The sequence below is a fragment of the Lynx canadensis genome, chromosome C1, assembly GCF_007474595.2.
Source record: "Lynx canadensis isolate LIC74 chromosome C1, mLynCan4.pri.v2, whole genome shotgun sequence".
NCBI lineage: Eukaryota > Metazoa > Chordata > Mammalia > Carnivora > Felidae > Lynx > Lynx canadensis.
In genome coordinates, this window is record NC_044310.1 from 55,385,977 (window position 1) to 55,400,693 (window position 14,717).

Genomic DNA, 14,717 nt, shown 5'->3' on the forward strand with positions numbered 1-14,717 from the left:
CACATGCATCATACAAGGCAAAGATCCTTCACTTTATTTCCGGAAAGACTCACACTTGCCATCTCCTTTCACTATTGAGGGATTTTGTCTCTGTTAAGTTACATTAACAAGAACAATAATAATAATAGTAGCTTTTATATATGTGCACATATGATTATATATTTATTTTATATATATTATATACATGATACGTAATTATATATAATATAGTATATAACTATATTATTAAATAATATATTCAGGGGTGCCTGGGTGGCTCAGTCAGTTAAGTAAATGACTCTTGATTTCAGCTCAGGTCATGACTCGAATTCATGAGATCGAGCCCCGTATCAGGCTCACACCGGGCATGGAGCCTCCCTGAGATTCCCTCTCTCCCACTTACACACATGCACTCTGTCTCTCAAAAAAATAATATATTCATGTTTATATATACAGGCACATGCCAGATTTATTGCAGATTTGGTTTCAAACCATAATAAAGCAAATACTGCAATAAAGGTAAATGACTTTTTGGGTTTCCTAGTAAAGTTATGTTTTTACTATAGTCTATTAAGTGTGCAATGCACTGTCTAAAAACATAACGTATATACCTTAATTTAAAAACACTTTATTACTAAAAAATGCTAATCCTCATCTGAGCTTTCAGCAAGTCATAATCACTCAACACAAATCACCAAAACAAATAATGAAGAAGTTTGAAATGTTGCAAGAATTACCAAAATATGACAGAAACACAAAGTGAGCAAATGCTGTTGGAAATATTATGCCAGTAGACTTTTTTGAAGCAGGATTGCCACAAACCTTCATTTTGTAAAAAAACAAAACAAAACACAACACAGTATCTGCAAAGTGCAATAAAGCCAAGCACAATGAGTTATATCTATTATACATACATATATATATATATATATAACTTTTATATGCCAGGCACTTAAAAAAACCTTTCTCAAGCATTAAAATCTAATCCATACAACAGCTTTATGAGGCTATACTATTGTTATGCCCATTTTTCAGATGAGAAAACTGAGGCACTGAGGACTAAGTAACTTGCCTAACGCTAGTCAGCTAAAATGGTGGATCCTGGATTCACATGCAAGTAGAATGTGCCATCTGCCTTTGTATTATAGGCTCTAAAAGATCTTTAAGCATAGGGTGAGCGGAGTATTTCTAGTAGTCAACACCTCTGAGCTGAACAGACTAACTGAAGAGGTATTCACACACTGGGCCCTCACTTGGTGGCAATCTTGCAATGATCTACGGTCATGCACTCAATAAGGACACCAATGCTAGTGTCAGAGGGGATTCAAGTACCAGGTGCTGAGTCAGCTGAGCTTTAAGATCCCTGTCTTCCAATGCTGACGTTCCACAGTCCCAAGTCCTAAGAGCCTGAAATAGCACAGTGGGAAGCAGCTCTGGGTCAGTCCCGGACACCTGGCTCCCAAACTTGTAGCTTTGGCGTCATGGTCTCTGTTTGCCTGTTTGAGCATGAGGGGATACAGAGGCAGACAAGGCCTATGAAGGGCCCATTAAAACCTAGAAGAAATGCTGAGAAAGACATACAAAGGGTTAGAGACAGTAACAAGGAAAAAGATAAAAGAAATTGCCATACATAGGCCTGAAGTTCATTGTAGCATTATAAATAGAAGCCAAAAAATTGGGCATAATGGAACCTGCCACCAGGGGAGCAGGTTAAACATGTGGGTACATCCATAAAACAGGATATTATGCAACTACTGAAAAAAAAAGAGATCTATAATGTGTCTAAAAGTCCCTAAGACACCTAAAGGTAAAAAAAAAAAAAAAAAAATTGTAACAGCTGTCTAAAGTGGGTTTCATTTGTATAAAGAGAGAAATTTTATATACACTCAACTCCAGCAATGTATAGGATATTTCTGGGAAGCCTACATAGGAAACTGATAATGTTGGTTGGCTTTGGGTAGTGACTTGGAGATAAGAGGGCCACTTAATTTGCATTACAGAGTCTCTCTTTCATTACAAAAAGATGTGCATATATATGTCTTTTGCAAAACAAACAAAAAAAACCCTAGTAAATTAGAAAATAAAATTTAGCTTAAACATGGCATCTGTGGTGATGGCCTTGAGGCAGCCTCAGAACCCCATGTCACTTGACCCTTGAAGTGGGCAGACTGCTTCTAAAGACCCTTCTCTCCCATTAGAGGCTGAGGCAGACATCAGAAGCACAATAGTCTTTCACCTCCAACAAAATTCTCAAGCCTTAGATCCCTGTACTACTTCTTAAGATGTGGCTAAAAAACAGGTCTTTAAGCTCTGGAGGGAAAGGCCAAATCATAAAGGCGACCACTAGGACGTTCTCCATTTTGAGCCTGTAGAAGCTAAACAATGCCCTTGAGATACCTGAGGACTTGCCCTAGGACATGTTACCCAGAGAGCCTGCTTTGTACACACTCTGAGGAGCAGGCTCTACCAATAAGGCCAAAGCCTTCAAGAAGGCAGAGCAAATGCCCCACTTATGGAAAAAAATAAGCCATTTCTGTACCCCGTATAGTCCCTCCCACATCTGGGGTAACCGTGTTTTGGCAGCCAAAGCAGAGAAAATGGCAGCTGTGCTTCCCAGAGCTGAAGGCCATCTTCCAAGCCAGACTGTTGTGCCAGGGCCAGTTTGAGTAACCATCAGAAAAGAACACTTCCCCCCACGCCCACCCCCCCAAAAAACCCCACACATGCACTTACCCTCTAGCTTGTCAGTGTCCTTTGTGGAAGTCTGTCCTGAGACCTCACCATCATTCACTTTTGGATGCTTGTCATGCTCAAGGAAAGGAAGGGGACATCAGAAGCAAGTCCAGACCAAAAACCACTCTTGCACAACTTGGCATTTGACAGATGAGGGAACAAAAAGCCAGAGAGGTTGATGGAGATTTCCCAGGCTATTGAATATCAGAGTTGGGAGTAGTCCTCAGGGTTTTCCCTGTCATCCTACTCTTCCCTTCAGGCATGAAAGATCTCTATTCGCAGATGGCTTACGGACATGTAAAAAACAAAACAAAACAAAAAAAATTGACCGTATAAAACATCATGTACAAAGGCCTTCATGAAAGAGGAAGGCATCAAGCAGAAAAAGGTGCAGAAAACAGGAGGGTGGGAGGCTAGCAGTGGAAGCCCAAGTGTGTTGGTGGCTTAGTAATGTGCTTAGTAAGACCAGGATGGTGTGCCTGAAAGTTTTTGAATGGAAATATGGGGAGGTAGAGGAAGGTGCAGGAACCTGACTGCCAAACTACAGGCTGGGAAGCTTCACTATGTAAGTCTGAGCTGTTAAAGGCTTTGGAACTCTGCTTTAAAAAGATCAAGCAGTGTGAAAGATAGTTTTGAGGGGGTAGGTAGAGCCCAATGAAGCCCAGAAAGAGAAATGTTAACAGAGTGGTTGGACCTGGAGGACTCAGGAATCTATAGTAAGTTTGGAAAGGAAAGAGACTGGACATTGAAGAACTGGTAACTGAAGTGATGCTGACCAAGAGAAGAGTAGAAAAAATTAGCTATAGGGGAAAAAAAGATGAAAATTTTTTCCAGAAGTTACTCCAGAGGGTCTTTCTTAAGAGCAGAACTGAGATTATTACCCTGAACTGTTTAGTTGTATCAAAGCTCAAACTCATTAGCATCCCTTAAAATTCTCTTCATCATGTGACCTTGTATTTCCAAAGCTTCCGTTTACCTGTCAAAAGAGAGAACTAGCATGTTCCAGAATAGACCAGTCCTCCTTGCCCATCACTTTCCTACCTGGAAAGTCTCTCAAGATTCAGCTCTAGTGTGACTTTTAAAGTCCTCCCTGCCTCCTCCCCCAGACGGAGGCAAGCTCAGCCTTCCCTTTGCACCCACCATGCTCCCTATCCTAAGAAATAGCTAGTGCAGTTGGACTCCTCAGAAATAGTCTGGTTGAAAGTTAAGTTTGGTAGGTAACCACTCATTGGCAGGGGGTTGAGAAGTCCATGGCTCCTGTCTGCTCCCTGACGATGTTAACTGTTTCACTCCTGCCACAAAGTCAAGGTCCCATGATGTCCCACCTAGAACCAATCAGGCGATGCAGGCTGCAAGGCCTTTCAAAACCCTGAAGTCAGTTGTCAAAGGATACTTCTGTAACAGAGCTGTATATTAGCCTGTTCCTCCCCTTTCTTAGGAGAAGATGCAGCTACCCTTGGACAGGCTCCTGACAGACTGGCCCACTCCTGAAGAACCTGAGCCTCTGGTCATCAGTGAAGTCCTGCATCAAGTGACCCCAGTCTTCAGACATCCTCATCACCCCAACTGGCCAGACAAGGGACAAGAAATCCAAGGTCACTATACCTCTGAGGAAGACACAGGATATAGTGCCTCAAGCCTACCACCTCCCAGAGCTCTCATAGCAGAGACAGGACTAGTGGATCTGTACAAGATGTTGGGGAGCAGGAGCCCTGACTCAAAGCCAGGACACCTAGCTGGCCCTGTGACAGTACTCCCAGTGGACTACCTTCCCACCCATGAGGGATACTTACCCTCCAACATAGAGTATCTTCCTTCACATGAAGCTCCTATAACTGATCCTCTGGAAGAACTAAAGCCTCAGCACATCTCTCTTTCCATTTTCCCCTCAAGTTCTCTTCACCCACTCACCTTTTCCTGTGATAAGCAGCTGACTCTGGATCGGTTAAAGATGGGGTGCAGCTCCCTCATGCTGTGAGTGGTGAAGCTTGGAAAGTCCATGTGCTCCCAGCCCCCAATGTGTCTCTCATCCCCAGCCCACAGTGCTCCAGTGGTCATCACCTCTGGGGTGCTGCTATCAGGTCTGTTTCCAAATAGAGGGCAAACAAAAAGCCCAGGGTTTGTCTTGGGAACTGAGAATTGGCTGTAACCCAGATGCCTGTCTTGCCTTCTCCAGAGCCTTAGGACTACAGTTAACCCTTGAACAATGTGAGGGTGAGGGGCACAGGCTTAAATCTGCATAACTTGTGACTCCTCAGAAAGTTAACCATTGTTCGTTTTTGACCACTCTTACTGGTAACATAAACACTTATTTTGTAGATGTATTTTATATACTGTATTCTTGAAGCTAGAGAAAAAAAATGTTAAGAAAATCGTAAGGAAAAAGATTTATAGTACCGTATTTATTGAAGAAAATCCACCTAAGTAGACCCACACAGTTCAAACTTGTGTTATCCAAGATTCAATGGTACACCGTGTGTACCTAGAGACTCCAATCTGGGTTCCCACAACTTTCTTTGCCAGGTTGGCCAGTAAAGGGAAATGATAGAATGGAAACCAAGGCTCTTACTAGCAAGGGCTAAGAATCCAAGCTTTATAAAGCTGCTACTCCATACCAAGTCATACACCTAGATCAGAAGCATCCAGTAGGCCTAAGGCAGAAATGTTCTCTACATTTCTTTACTGTTCGCTGCAGTTTATATGAACCACATTGGCTATTGACCACTTTGGAATGTCTAGTATGACTGAGAAGTGAATTTTGATTGTAATTAGTCACATATAGGAGGGCACAGGTCTAAATTACGGATCCACCAGTAAGAATTACAATGAGTCTTCAAAACAGATCAACCCAGTTTTACAGAGGAGGATGTAAAAGATCGTGGTGAACATCAGTATTACAAGGGCTCCCAAATGGTCATGACTGTTCTTATTTGTGAAAGCCTGTACAAATACACCTTTTTGCTAGTTTTCCTATTGTTTTATTTTGTCTTCACTCTCTTTCAGTGAATCAAGAACTTACTGGTGGAAAGTTCCTGTAAACCCGCAATATGACCTTGGGCAAACAGCTTCCCCTCTCTGAAATCCAATGTTTTGGAAAGGAGTGGGCCAAAGGCTTTCTGTCACCTTGTTTCCTCTTTCTGCTGTAGCAGCTGTTGCCTTCAGGATCAGGGCTATCTCAGGGTCTAATGGTTGCACTTATGTCAACCCTTTCTCCCCAAGGCATCCTGCTTTTCCTTCCTCAGGAAGACAGAACTGATGCTGAACTGAGCCTAGGAGGTAATTCTTTTTCCCAGCATGAACTTGAAACATGATACATGTTGTATTCACTTAAAGCTGTGGCCACTGGCTTGTCACCTTTCCCCACCCCATCCCTCCTTCTATCCCTTCACTGTAAGCCCTTCTGCTAAGCTGGTAAGGGAAGTCTTTTCAAAATGCTAATAGTACCCTTTCCAAAGTAACAGGATGAAAAGTCCAAGAAACCTTCTTAAATCCCTGTCAAGCCCAGGGCCTACACCCCAGCCTGATCCCAAACCAAACACTGGCACTGAGACAGCTTTGGTTTACCAAATGTCCCTCAGAGCTCTAAGAACTCAAGTGATGAACATTTGCTCTGCTTGTTCATGTTTAATTCTTTATGCTTCCTGCCATTCCAGATTTAATACAGTTCTTTCAGGCTTTCTTTGAATAGCTTAGTAAGTTCCTTCCTTACATCCCTATTCTACTCTATTTAGGTGCTGCTCAGCACCGCCACACATGGTTTCTTGAATCTCAGCAGCTTCAGCGTTTGTCTATATCCAGGATGCGGTAACCCTTGTTTGACTGTTTACAGTGGGTCGTAACAGACAAGGCCACCTCCTCAGAAGCAGGCTAACCTGTCACCTCTTGACAATGGGAGCCAACTTCTCTTGTTGCAATACCTGCTTTACCTAGCTCTGATTTTTCTTTTGCTGGCCTGATACCCATCTTAGTCATTCTTCCCCTCCCCACTCGGACCCAACACCCAACTCCCAGTCTCCCTATTACCCCTCTAGACCCTTTCCCTTTCCCAAGTGATACTGCAGTTATTTGTGTTCCTAGAAAGTAAAAATAAAGAATTTACTGGACTGTAAATAACTTGAAAGCAGGAACGATCTGCTTCCCTCACACCATACCTGGTTCACAGTAGGCTATCAGTAAAATTAAGGAGCCATCACCTACCACTGTTTTCACCTTGTTCCTTCTGTTCCAGAAGCCTAGCTGTGCCTGCTTCCTTTTGTTGGGACACTTAAATTTGTATTTGTTCTTCATTCCCAACATTCTACCCTACTGTTCACTGACAGCATTGCTATATAATACATGTAGCAATGGTTCTTATTTTAAAGACCTATTTGAGCATGCCTTTGGCTGCTCACTCTGCCAGATAAAATATCCTCTTTCCATGAATGACAGAGGATGGGTAACCCTGTTCTGCCCTTGCCAAGTAGTTTTTGATTACAATCCCCTCATCCTGCAGATGCAGTCAAAATACCAAATTGGGCTGCCTCCTTTAACCAGGACTAGGTGGAACTCATGAATATTCATACATATTCATACACCCAACTTTCATTACACAGGAAAATTAGCTATGATTTTAATCCTCACGCCTTCCATACATCCCAAAGCCAACACGGAAATCTCTGCTCTACTGAAACACATCAAACTCCTTAATTCTGAGACCTAAATACTACAAATAGAGTCCAAGTTTACTCTTAATGGATTCATGGGCATCTCCACCACTAATTCTTGTGCAGAGATTCTTATCTTACATTGCCCCTTGAAAGGGCCCTCTTTCCCAGAAGCTAGAGATTCTACTTCCTGGGTCTCTGTCTTCCCTTTAGGCAATAAGAAAGTCAAACTAGTGTTATCTAGTTCTTTCCCTTTACTGACTTTTCCCTTCTGTCCTAATTTCTCAGCTTCCATTAATAGCCCACAGCTGCAACTCACCAATGCCCTGAGGCCAGTGAAAAACATGCCAGCTAGGCACATTCTATTCTTGTCAATCCCCTATGTTCGATTCTTGGTTTTTCTCCATTAGGCTGTCTTTTTCCTTCATGATACAGTTGTGATCTGTTCCAATATCTCAGCTCAAGTCCTCCAAAGGAGCCCAGTTTTTCTCTTCCTAACCTGCAGGACTCCTGGACATTCATAGTATCCACCCTATGAAAGGCTGATAGGTGAACTCTCAAGTAAATCACTTCTCTAGAATTAAGAGATCAGAAAGGTTTCTTCCTTTCCACTAATAAAAGATAAGCAATTCAATCAATTGCCTGTCAGTGGAAAGAAGTCAGATCTTTACATCGCAGCCTATACTAAAGCTCCAATAAACTAAAACTTTGCAAAACACCACACCAAGTTAGATAAAAATAGTTGCAATATATGCCCCCAAATAACTAACTAAATTAGGTGCTCTTACAGACCGATATGAAAAAAGCCAACACTTTAAAATGGACTGAGTAGAGCCAACTCACAACACATGTAACTGCCTGGTAAGCATAAAACAATCACCTATAATCAAAGGAATGAAAGATAATGCCATTCTTCACGTATCAAATTAGAATAAACTGGTGCGCACAACCAGGAATGTTAGTTGGCTTTCTGGAAGCAGTTGGACAATAATATTCAATAAAATTTGAGTAAACCAACTCCACACCTAGCAATGCAGACTAAAGAACAGTATAAACATCAAATAGGATAAAGGACTGATCACACCATACATTAAAATGGAGAGGGGGGCCCAATGCCCTTCAGTAGGTACCTGGTTAAACCATAATCTATACAACAGTTTTATGGAATCTAAGATTCCACTAGTTTTAGGACACACCATTACTTTATGCTCTGAGTAGGAAAAAGTGCTAAACTCTAATATGCCATCAATTTCCATGATGGATGTTCCCCCTGCCCCCACCATTTTAATATGCCTGAAATTGGAATGGATCTTTGAACTGATGAAAAGCATACTATACATGCATTTTACAAGTATAATATTGGACATGGAAATGGTCAGTTTCAAAAGGCTGAATTGAATCATCTCACTTTTATAAATCAATGCAAAACAAACAAACAAACCCTGGAAGAATATACACCAAGATGCTGTAGTGGCTATCTCTAGCCATAGGTTTTTAAATTACATTCTTTTCACCAAAAACTCATTACTCTTGTAATAGGATAAAGTCAATAAAATATGAAGTTATTACCAATTTCCTTCCGAAGACTTGAAACAGTGGATCTAGAGACAGACCCTATTGAGCACTTTAAGCCCATGCTGCTTTCATCCTCCACCGTGTTTGGCACTTTCACTGACCATTAGTACTCCTGTCAGAGGGCACAGCAGAAAAGTAAAAAAGGCAAAGTAGATGACATGCTTGGTAAGGGTGGGGGTTAGAAATTTTAGGGTAATAACTTAAAGCAGTGGATCTTGGAAATACAAAGTTTTTATCATAAGCCAATTTTTCCCAAATCCCCATTCTAACAGGAATAATGACAGGTATCATCAAACAGTCCTTCGTACATGCAGTTTTGAAGGGTGTAATTAATGCAGTGCTCACCCTGACTGGTTAAGGTATAATACCCAATACTCAGGTGGGGAAACATACAAATTAAGTAACTTCTAAGTCATATAACTAGTACCTGATACTGGAGAGTCTTGTTTCAGAGAATAACCTTTATAATTCTTTCCTATGCAAAAGACTGCTCTACAAATTTATGTCAACTGGGGTTTTGACTATAGTTGACTATACTATAATTCCATAAAAATCTTTGATGCTATTTTTACTAGGTAACAAGAAACTGGCATTTCCATACTTTTAAAGTTCTACATCGTTATTTTTCTTGAGAAATCTACATAAAACCTTGGTAAATCTTAAATGACCAGAAAATATCTGGCACTCCTGAACTTGCTAATTTATCTCTCCAGCTAATCTAAGTCCTATAAGACACAGGCAGGCCACAGAAAGGAAGTAACTAACACTCCCAGTCAACTCCATTATTTAAAGGAAATTGATAAATGGAGTATTTAAAGCTACATATAAAAACATTATGCCTTTTCAATAGAAAAATAACCAGAGCAATATTGTCTTTAATTAAAATAGCAATTACTCTACTTAACTTACCTATTGATTTTTTCCAAGTAAAAGGCTCTCTTAGGGCTGCATTTGACTTAATATTTTTGCTTATGTGAATTGTTGAAACATTAATGTCCTTCCTCTGTTCTGTAGTAACTGACTCATTTTGCGAGGGGTCATTTATTTCAGCAGCAAAACCATTCTTAAGTTGGTTCTGCTGAGATTTCAATCACATCTGAGACACACAAACATATTTATGTGCTGTCATAGTTTACCTTTAAGTCAATTCATGCCTTTTTTAATTTCCACAAGTTTAAAGAATTCTTCCTTACGAGATCCTGGCCTTATGTAGGTAAAAGAATGTTATGTATCTTGTCAATTTTAGATATCTTACTACCTACCTAGAGGTTACTAGGACCCCAAGGGAATACTACAGTAACTATTAGGGAGTTTCTCAGAGAAGAAACTGTTCTCAAAGCCCTGAATTGTCACTGAAAAGGCCCTAACACCCCACAGCAGGATACTTTTACTAGTTCAAAAAACTGAAAACATTCCTTATAAACCGGGTGAAAACCAGTAACATAAGACATTTGTTCTTTATGAAAGAAAATCTCAATTCAGCTGCTAAAATGGCAATTATATACATCTTCCAACATTAGCGGACAATATGCCTTATGTCAAGCTGAGGGCACATTTCTTGTGCCATCTAAAACCAAGGAGCCTGGAGACACACATCCCTACCTCTCCCCAACCAAAAAACCTCTCTCAAGGTGAAAATAGAGGGCCATAAGATTTCATTTAGAAACAGAAATCTTACTTTATTCCACCACATAGAGAGTAAAAGATCATTTGTCCCTCTGTAGAAAATATTTTTCCTAAGTTTCTTCTCCTCATACTTGTATTACAACTTTGACTAGATTCCTTTGCATTCCTATACATTCCCTTTAGTTTACCCCTCCTGGTCTATGGCAGGGTAGATTTTCAGAGCAGCTGCAAAGACAATTTTTAGAAAACACCCACTTTGACCTGCTTGCAATAGACTAAAATAACTTGCAAGGATAATTAAGTCAGTAAGCCATTTCTCCAGCTATAGATGCAATCTTAAATCAATTCAAATTTTTCCTCAAAAAATCTGTAGCTATTTTAAAAATCTAATAACTCTAAGGAGCAAGACTGATGATCCTGAAAATAAGAGGAACATCCATACCCTCCTGTAACTGGAGGATGCTTGTTAAATTTCAATTCTTTAATCAACAATATATTGGCAATTTTCTCTTAATAAATTTTGTTCCTTTTCTCCTGAAGAGGAAATCTTCTCAGATGATTTCACTTAGCATTATTCAGCATCCAAAGCCCTTTTCTTCTTCTGTCAACATGACTTCCAGAGCTCTACCAAGACTCAAGAAGTGTGTTGGGGTTTGGGGGCGTCAGTCTAATTATTAAAAACATCGATTTACCAGATTTTGTTAACACAGTGACTAAATGCCACTCAATCTTCAAGGGATACATTAACAAAATATACCTGCTATGGATGCTGACTTCCTTCCCGGTGACCAGTAAAACTTACATCTTAAAAGTAGCTTTATCCAATCCAGTCTTCTCATGCATCCTTCAGAAGCTCTTTAGACTTTAACACTTAAATAAATGAAACCTTGGTAACTATGTACATGAATCAAGTTGAAACAAAATTATCAGTAGTTTTTGGAAAAGTTCTTCCTCTACTGGAAAAAAAAAAAGTGTGGAAGCTTCACTGGAAATTCAGAATTTCCAGGGAAAAGACAAACCATCTATCTATAAACAGAATGGTAACTGTGTTTAGTTCAATTCACCAATTATGAAAGCTTATACATTTTCAGCCATGAAACTGAGAGTTGATGAGGTGGTAGTGACAATCAGCATCTTCTTTAATGTGTTTAGTCATCAATTTCCACAACTACCTCTGGCAGTCTGAGCACTTTGAGAGTGTGGCTGCCAAACAAAGCAACATTTTGCTATGGATTACTACACCCTAGGTGTGAGACAAGGAATTCATTAAGTTCCCAAAACAAAGTTTCTGACATTATTCATCAGCTAATAAAAAATTCTAGTCCAATGTAACAAAACCAGGCAAACAAAAACCACATTCAGCTGGACCACTTCATACAACTCTTCACGCTAGGTAGATGGAAACCAGTGCCATTTCTTCAAACTAAGAGAGCTCTTTAAGTCCTAAAATCTTTAAGAGAAATGATCAGCTACAACTGTAACTGAAGGTAATATAGTGTAATCAGTACCATCCATTTTCCCTACTCAGTTCACCAAATATCAAAATCCTGAATATTAACTAGCCCTTTGCTCTCCACATTTCCATACCAGTAACACTGACAGCTGTTTAAGAAATAAAACCGTATCAAGATCAGTTCAGACCTTCTCTCTCAACACCTGGTATGTTATCCAAACAAGTTTTAAAACACCTGTTATTAATTAGAATTGTCAGGTATAACCAGGTATCTTTCATAGGTCTTCCAAGCACAAAGCTTAGCATACATAAGCACACTAGGAACTGCCACACCCAGCCAGAGAGCAAAAGGGACAAAGTTACTGATTTAAAACACTTTAAGTACCTACATAATTAACATATCAAACAAAAACATAATTAGGTAAATTATTTCCTAACTTGCATGAGTCATTTTTCATCTTTTCTTTCCTTCCATTCAGAAGTAAACAATTGACTCCTAGTTATTTATAAGGTAATCAATGGCACAAAATCGAAATTCTGCCCAAATGAATATTCTAAGCTCTGAGAAATGCAGTCCTCAAGAATCCAGTAATTGATAGATACCCCAGCTCAACCTATGAAGTTAATTAAAACAGACTTTTGTTACCTATATAAAATGTTCACAATTCTCAGCTCACTGAAAAATCACTACACATCAGAAAGAGCTTAGCATTGACAAAAACTGCCGAAACATGAAACATTAAACTATAATCATGGCATTAAGCATAATCTTATAGCGAATTTACTTTCCTAAACAACTTTCAGGAGAATATATTTGAGTTACAAGCTACATAACCTTTTTGAACAACAAGACCATCTTTACTTAAACAGGCTACCAGATACCTTGCCCTTATTCTGATTGTAGAAGTTAAGAGGTAACTTGCTTTAAAATACTTCTAACTTCACAACTTCCAGTGGGGTAGGATTTAATTTGTACCTAGAACTCTCACATGTTGACCTGGGAGTGATAGCTTAGATCAGGGGTCAGCAAAGATTTTCCATGAAGGGACATATGTTTCAAGCTTTGTGGGCTACATCTTCATATAGGATTAGTTTTTAACCCTTAAAAAATGTAGAAGTCATTCTTTGCTCAACTGTACAAAAGCAGGCCACAGGCTGAAGTCTGTGGACTCCTAGCTTAGATACAGAACTTAAACACTCATTTCCAATGTTAACTATCTCCCTGAAGCCAAAATCTTGATAGTAATAATGTATCTTTATATCATAACCATTTTATGAAATTAAACTTCTCATCCTTTAGTTACAATTTTTCTCTATATTCTTTGATCTAGTGAATTCCTCTCAGCCTGAAACAGGCTTACTTCAATCACTCCTCCTACGACCTTCATATTTACCTAACTTAAAAATCATATAGGATTTAAGTTGAGGACATGTCCAAGGTAAACCTAGGCTGAGCAAAAAGGAACTGAACCCAGATTTCTAAAATCTGCCACTTAATAAACATCTTAATGATAAACTTTGACAGTTTTGTAAATCATGTTAATGAATTATTTCAATAATTTCTAGGTCTGAAACTTTGGTAAGAGATCATTTTACAAGTTGTTATTACTCTGTAAAGCATACTAGTAATCACATTTTGGGCCTTCGGCTAATTTGGAAATGGGACTTATGTTTAGACTTGCTAAACATAGGTTAATTTCAGAATTAGAAAAATATGGGTTATAATCTACTTTTTAAGTATTAATTTACTTTCTCTAGAAAGTAGAATTTACGTGTATTGGAAAGCCCTAGAATTTGCTATACCAGTTCCTTCAAAGTCGGGACAGCTATCCATTAATATATCTGATATAATCTTACCTTAAAATCACAATCATTCAGGTTCCAGGAGCTTCACACTTGTTTTAACCTTTTAATATTTTTGGTTCCTTCCACGTAATGCTAGTGCTCTTAAAGATGTGTTTTAAATATCCAATACACAATATTTAGATTTTGTATGAAACTTCCTAATGGCACAATAAAATTTTCCTATTTCAGTGCAATGATCTCTAGCAATTGGAAAAATAATACAATTAGAATGAGTACTTCATAGTCTCCCTTCAAACCTATACCAAGAAATAAGCCCCAAATATATTTACAACCCTAGGCTAGAGATGTGTCCTGCTTCCATGTTTAAAATAAAACTAAGTAACTGAATGTGTAGTACCTACTACATTTTAAAATCTTTCCTAATTCCACACAGGTCTCAAAAGACTATTAAACTAAAAAATAAACTAAATCCCAATTATGTGAATGCAAACTGAAAATGTCTTAGTAATAAATATCAACTCTGGCATTATTCCCATGTAAAAGCACCAAGATAAAAGTTTACTACAACATTCAGTCAGGGACCACTATTATTTAGAGACCTGTATTAAGGGATTTTTAGTATTGTATCATTTGTTTAAAAAAAAAAAAGTGGTATTCAGTATGATTAACTTTCACACTCAAAATGTGATTTGCTAAAAGAAATGCCAATTGTCCTGTTAATCCTTGAAATTCATTTTACAAGTTAAGAATTCAGCTTTCTAACTGAAATAGGTATCCCTTCCAAATGTGATCCAACAGCCTGGTTTAACAAAAACCCCACATAAACAAAATCTAAATATAAGGGGGGGGGAATGATTATTTTGGGGGTGCACACACAGGTCAGAAAACACGTAACGATAAAT

General features: G+C 38.9%; 1 protein-coding gene across 4 annotated transcripts in view; it reads left to right on the top strand.

Annotated features, from left to right (window-relative positions):
• The window catches only part of IL12RB2 (interleukin 12 receptor subunit beta 2), a 77,781-nt gene extending 72,102 nt beyond the window's left edge, over positions 1-5,679 (top strand). For 2 of the 4 annotated variants that reach the window (XM_030328054.1, XM_030328056.1), the window contains one exon: positions 4,151-5,679. In XM_030328054.1, the coding sequence (XP_030183914.1) occupies positions 4,151-4,690 (540 nt within the window). In that variant the 3' untranslated portion in view covers positions 4,691-5,679. The remainder of the gene's footprint in view (positions 1-4,150) is intronic. The other 2 variants (XM_030328058.1, XM_030328057.1) reach the window with 1 other exon arrangement.
• The last annotated feature ends 9,038 nt before the right edge of the window (positions 5,680-14,717 follow it).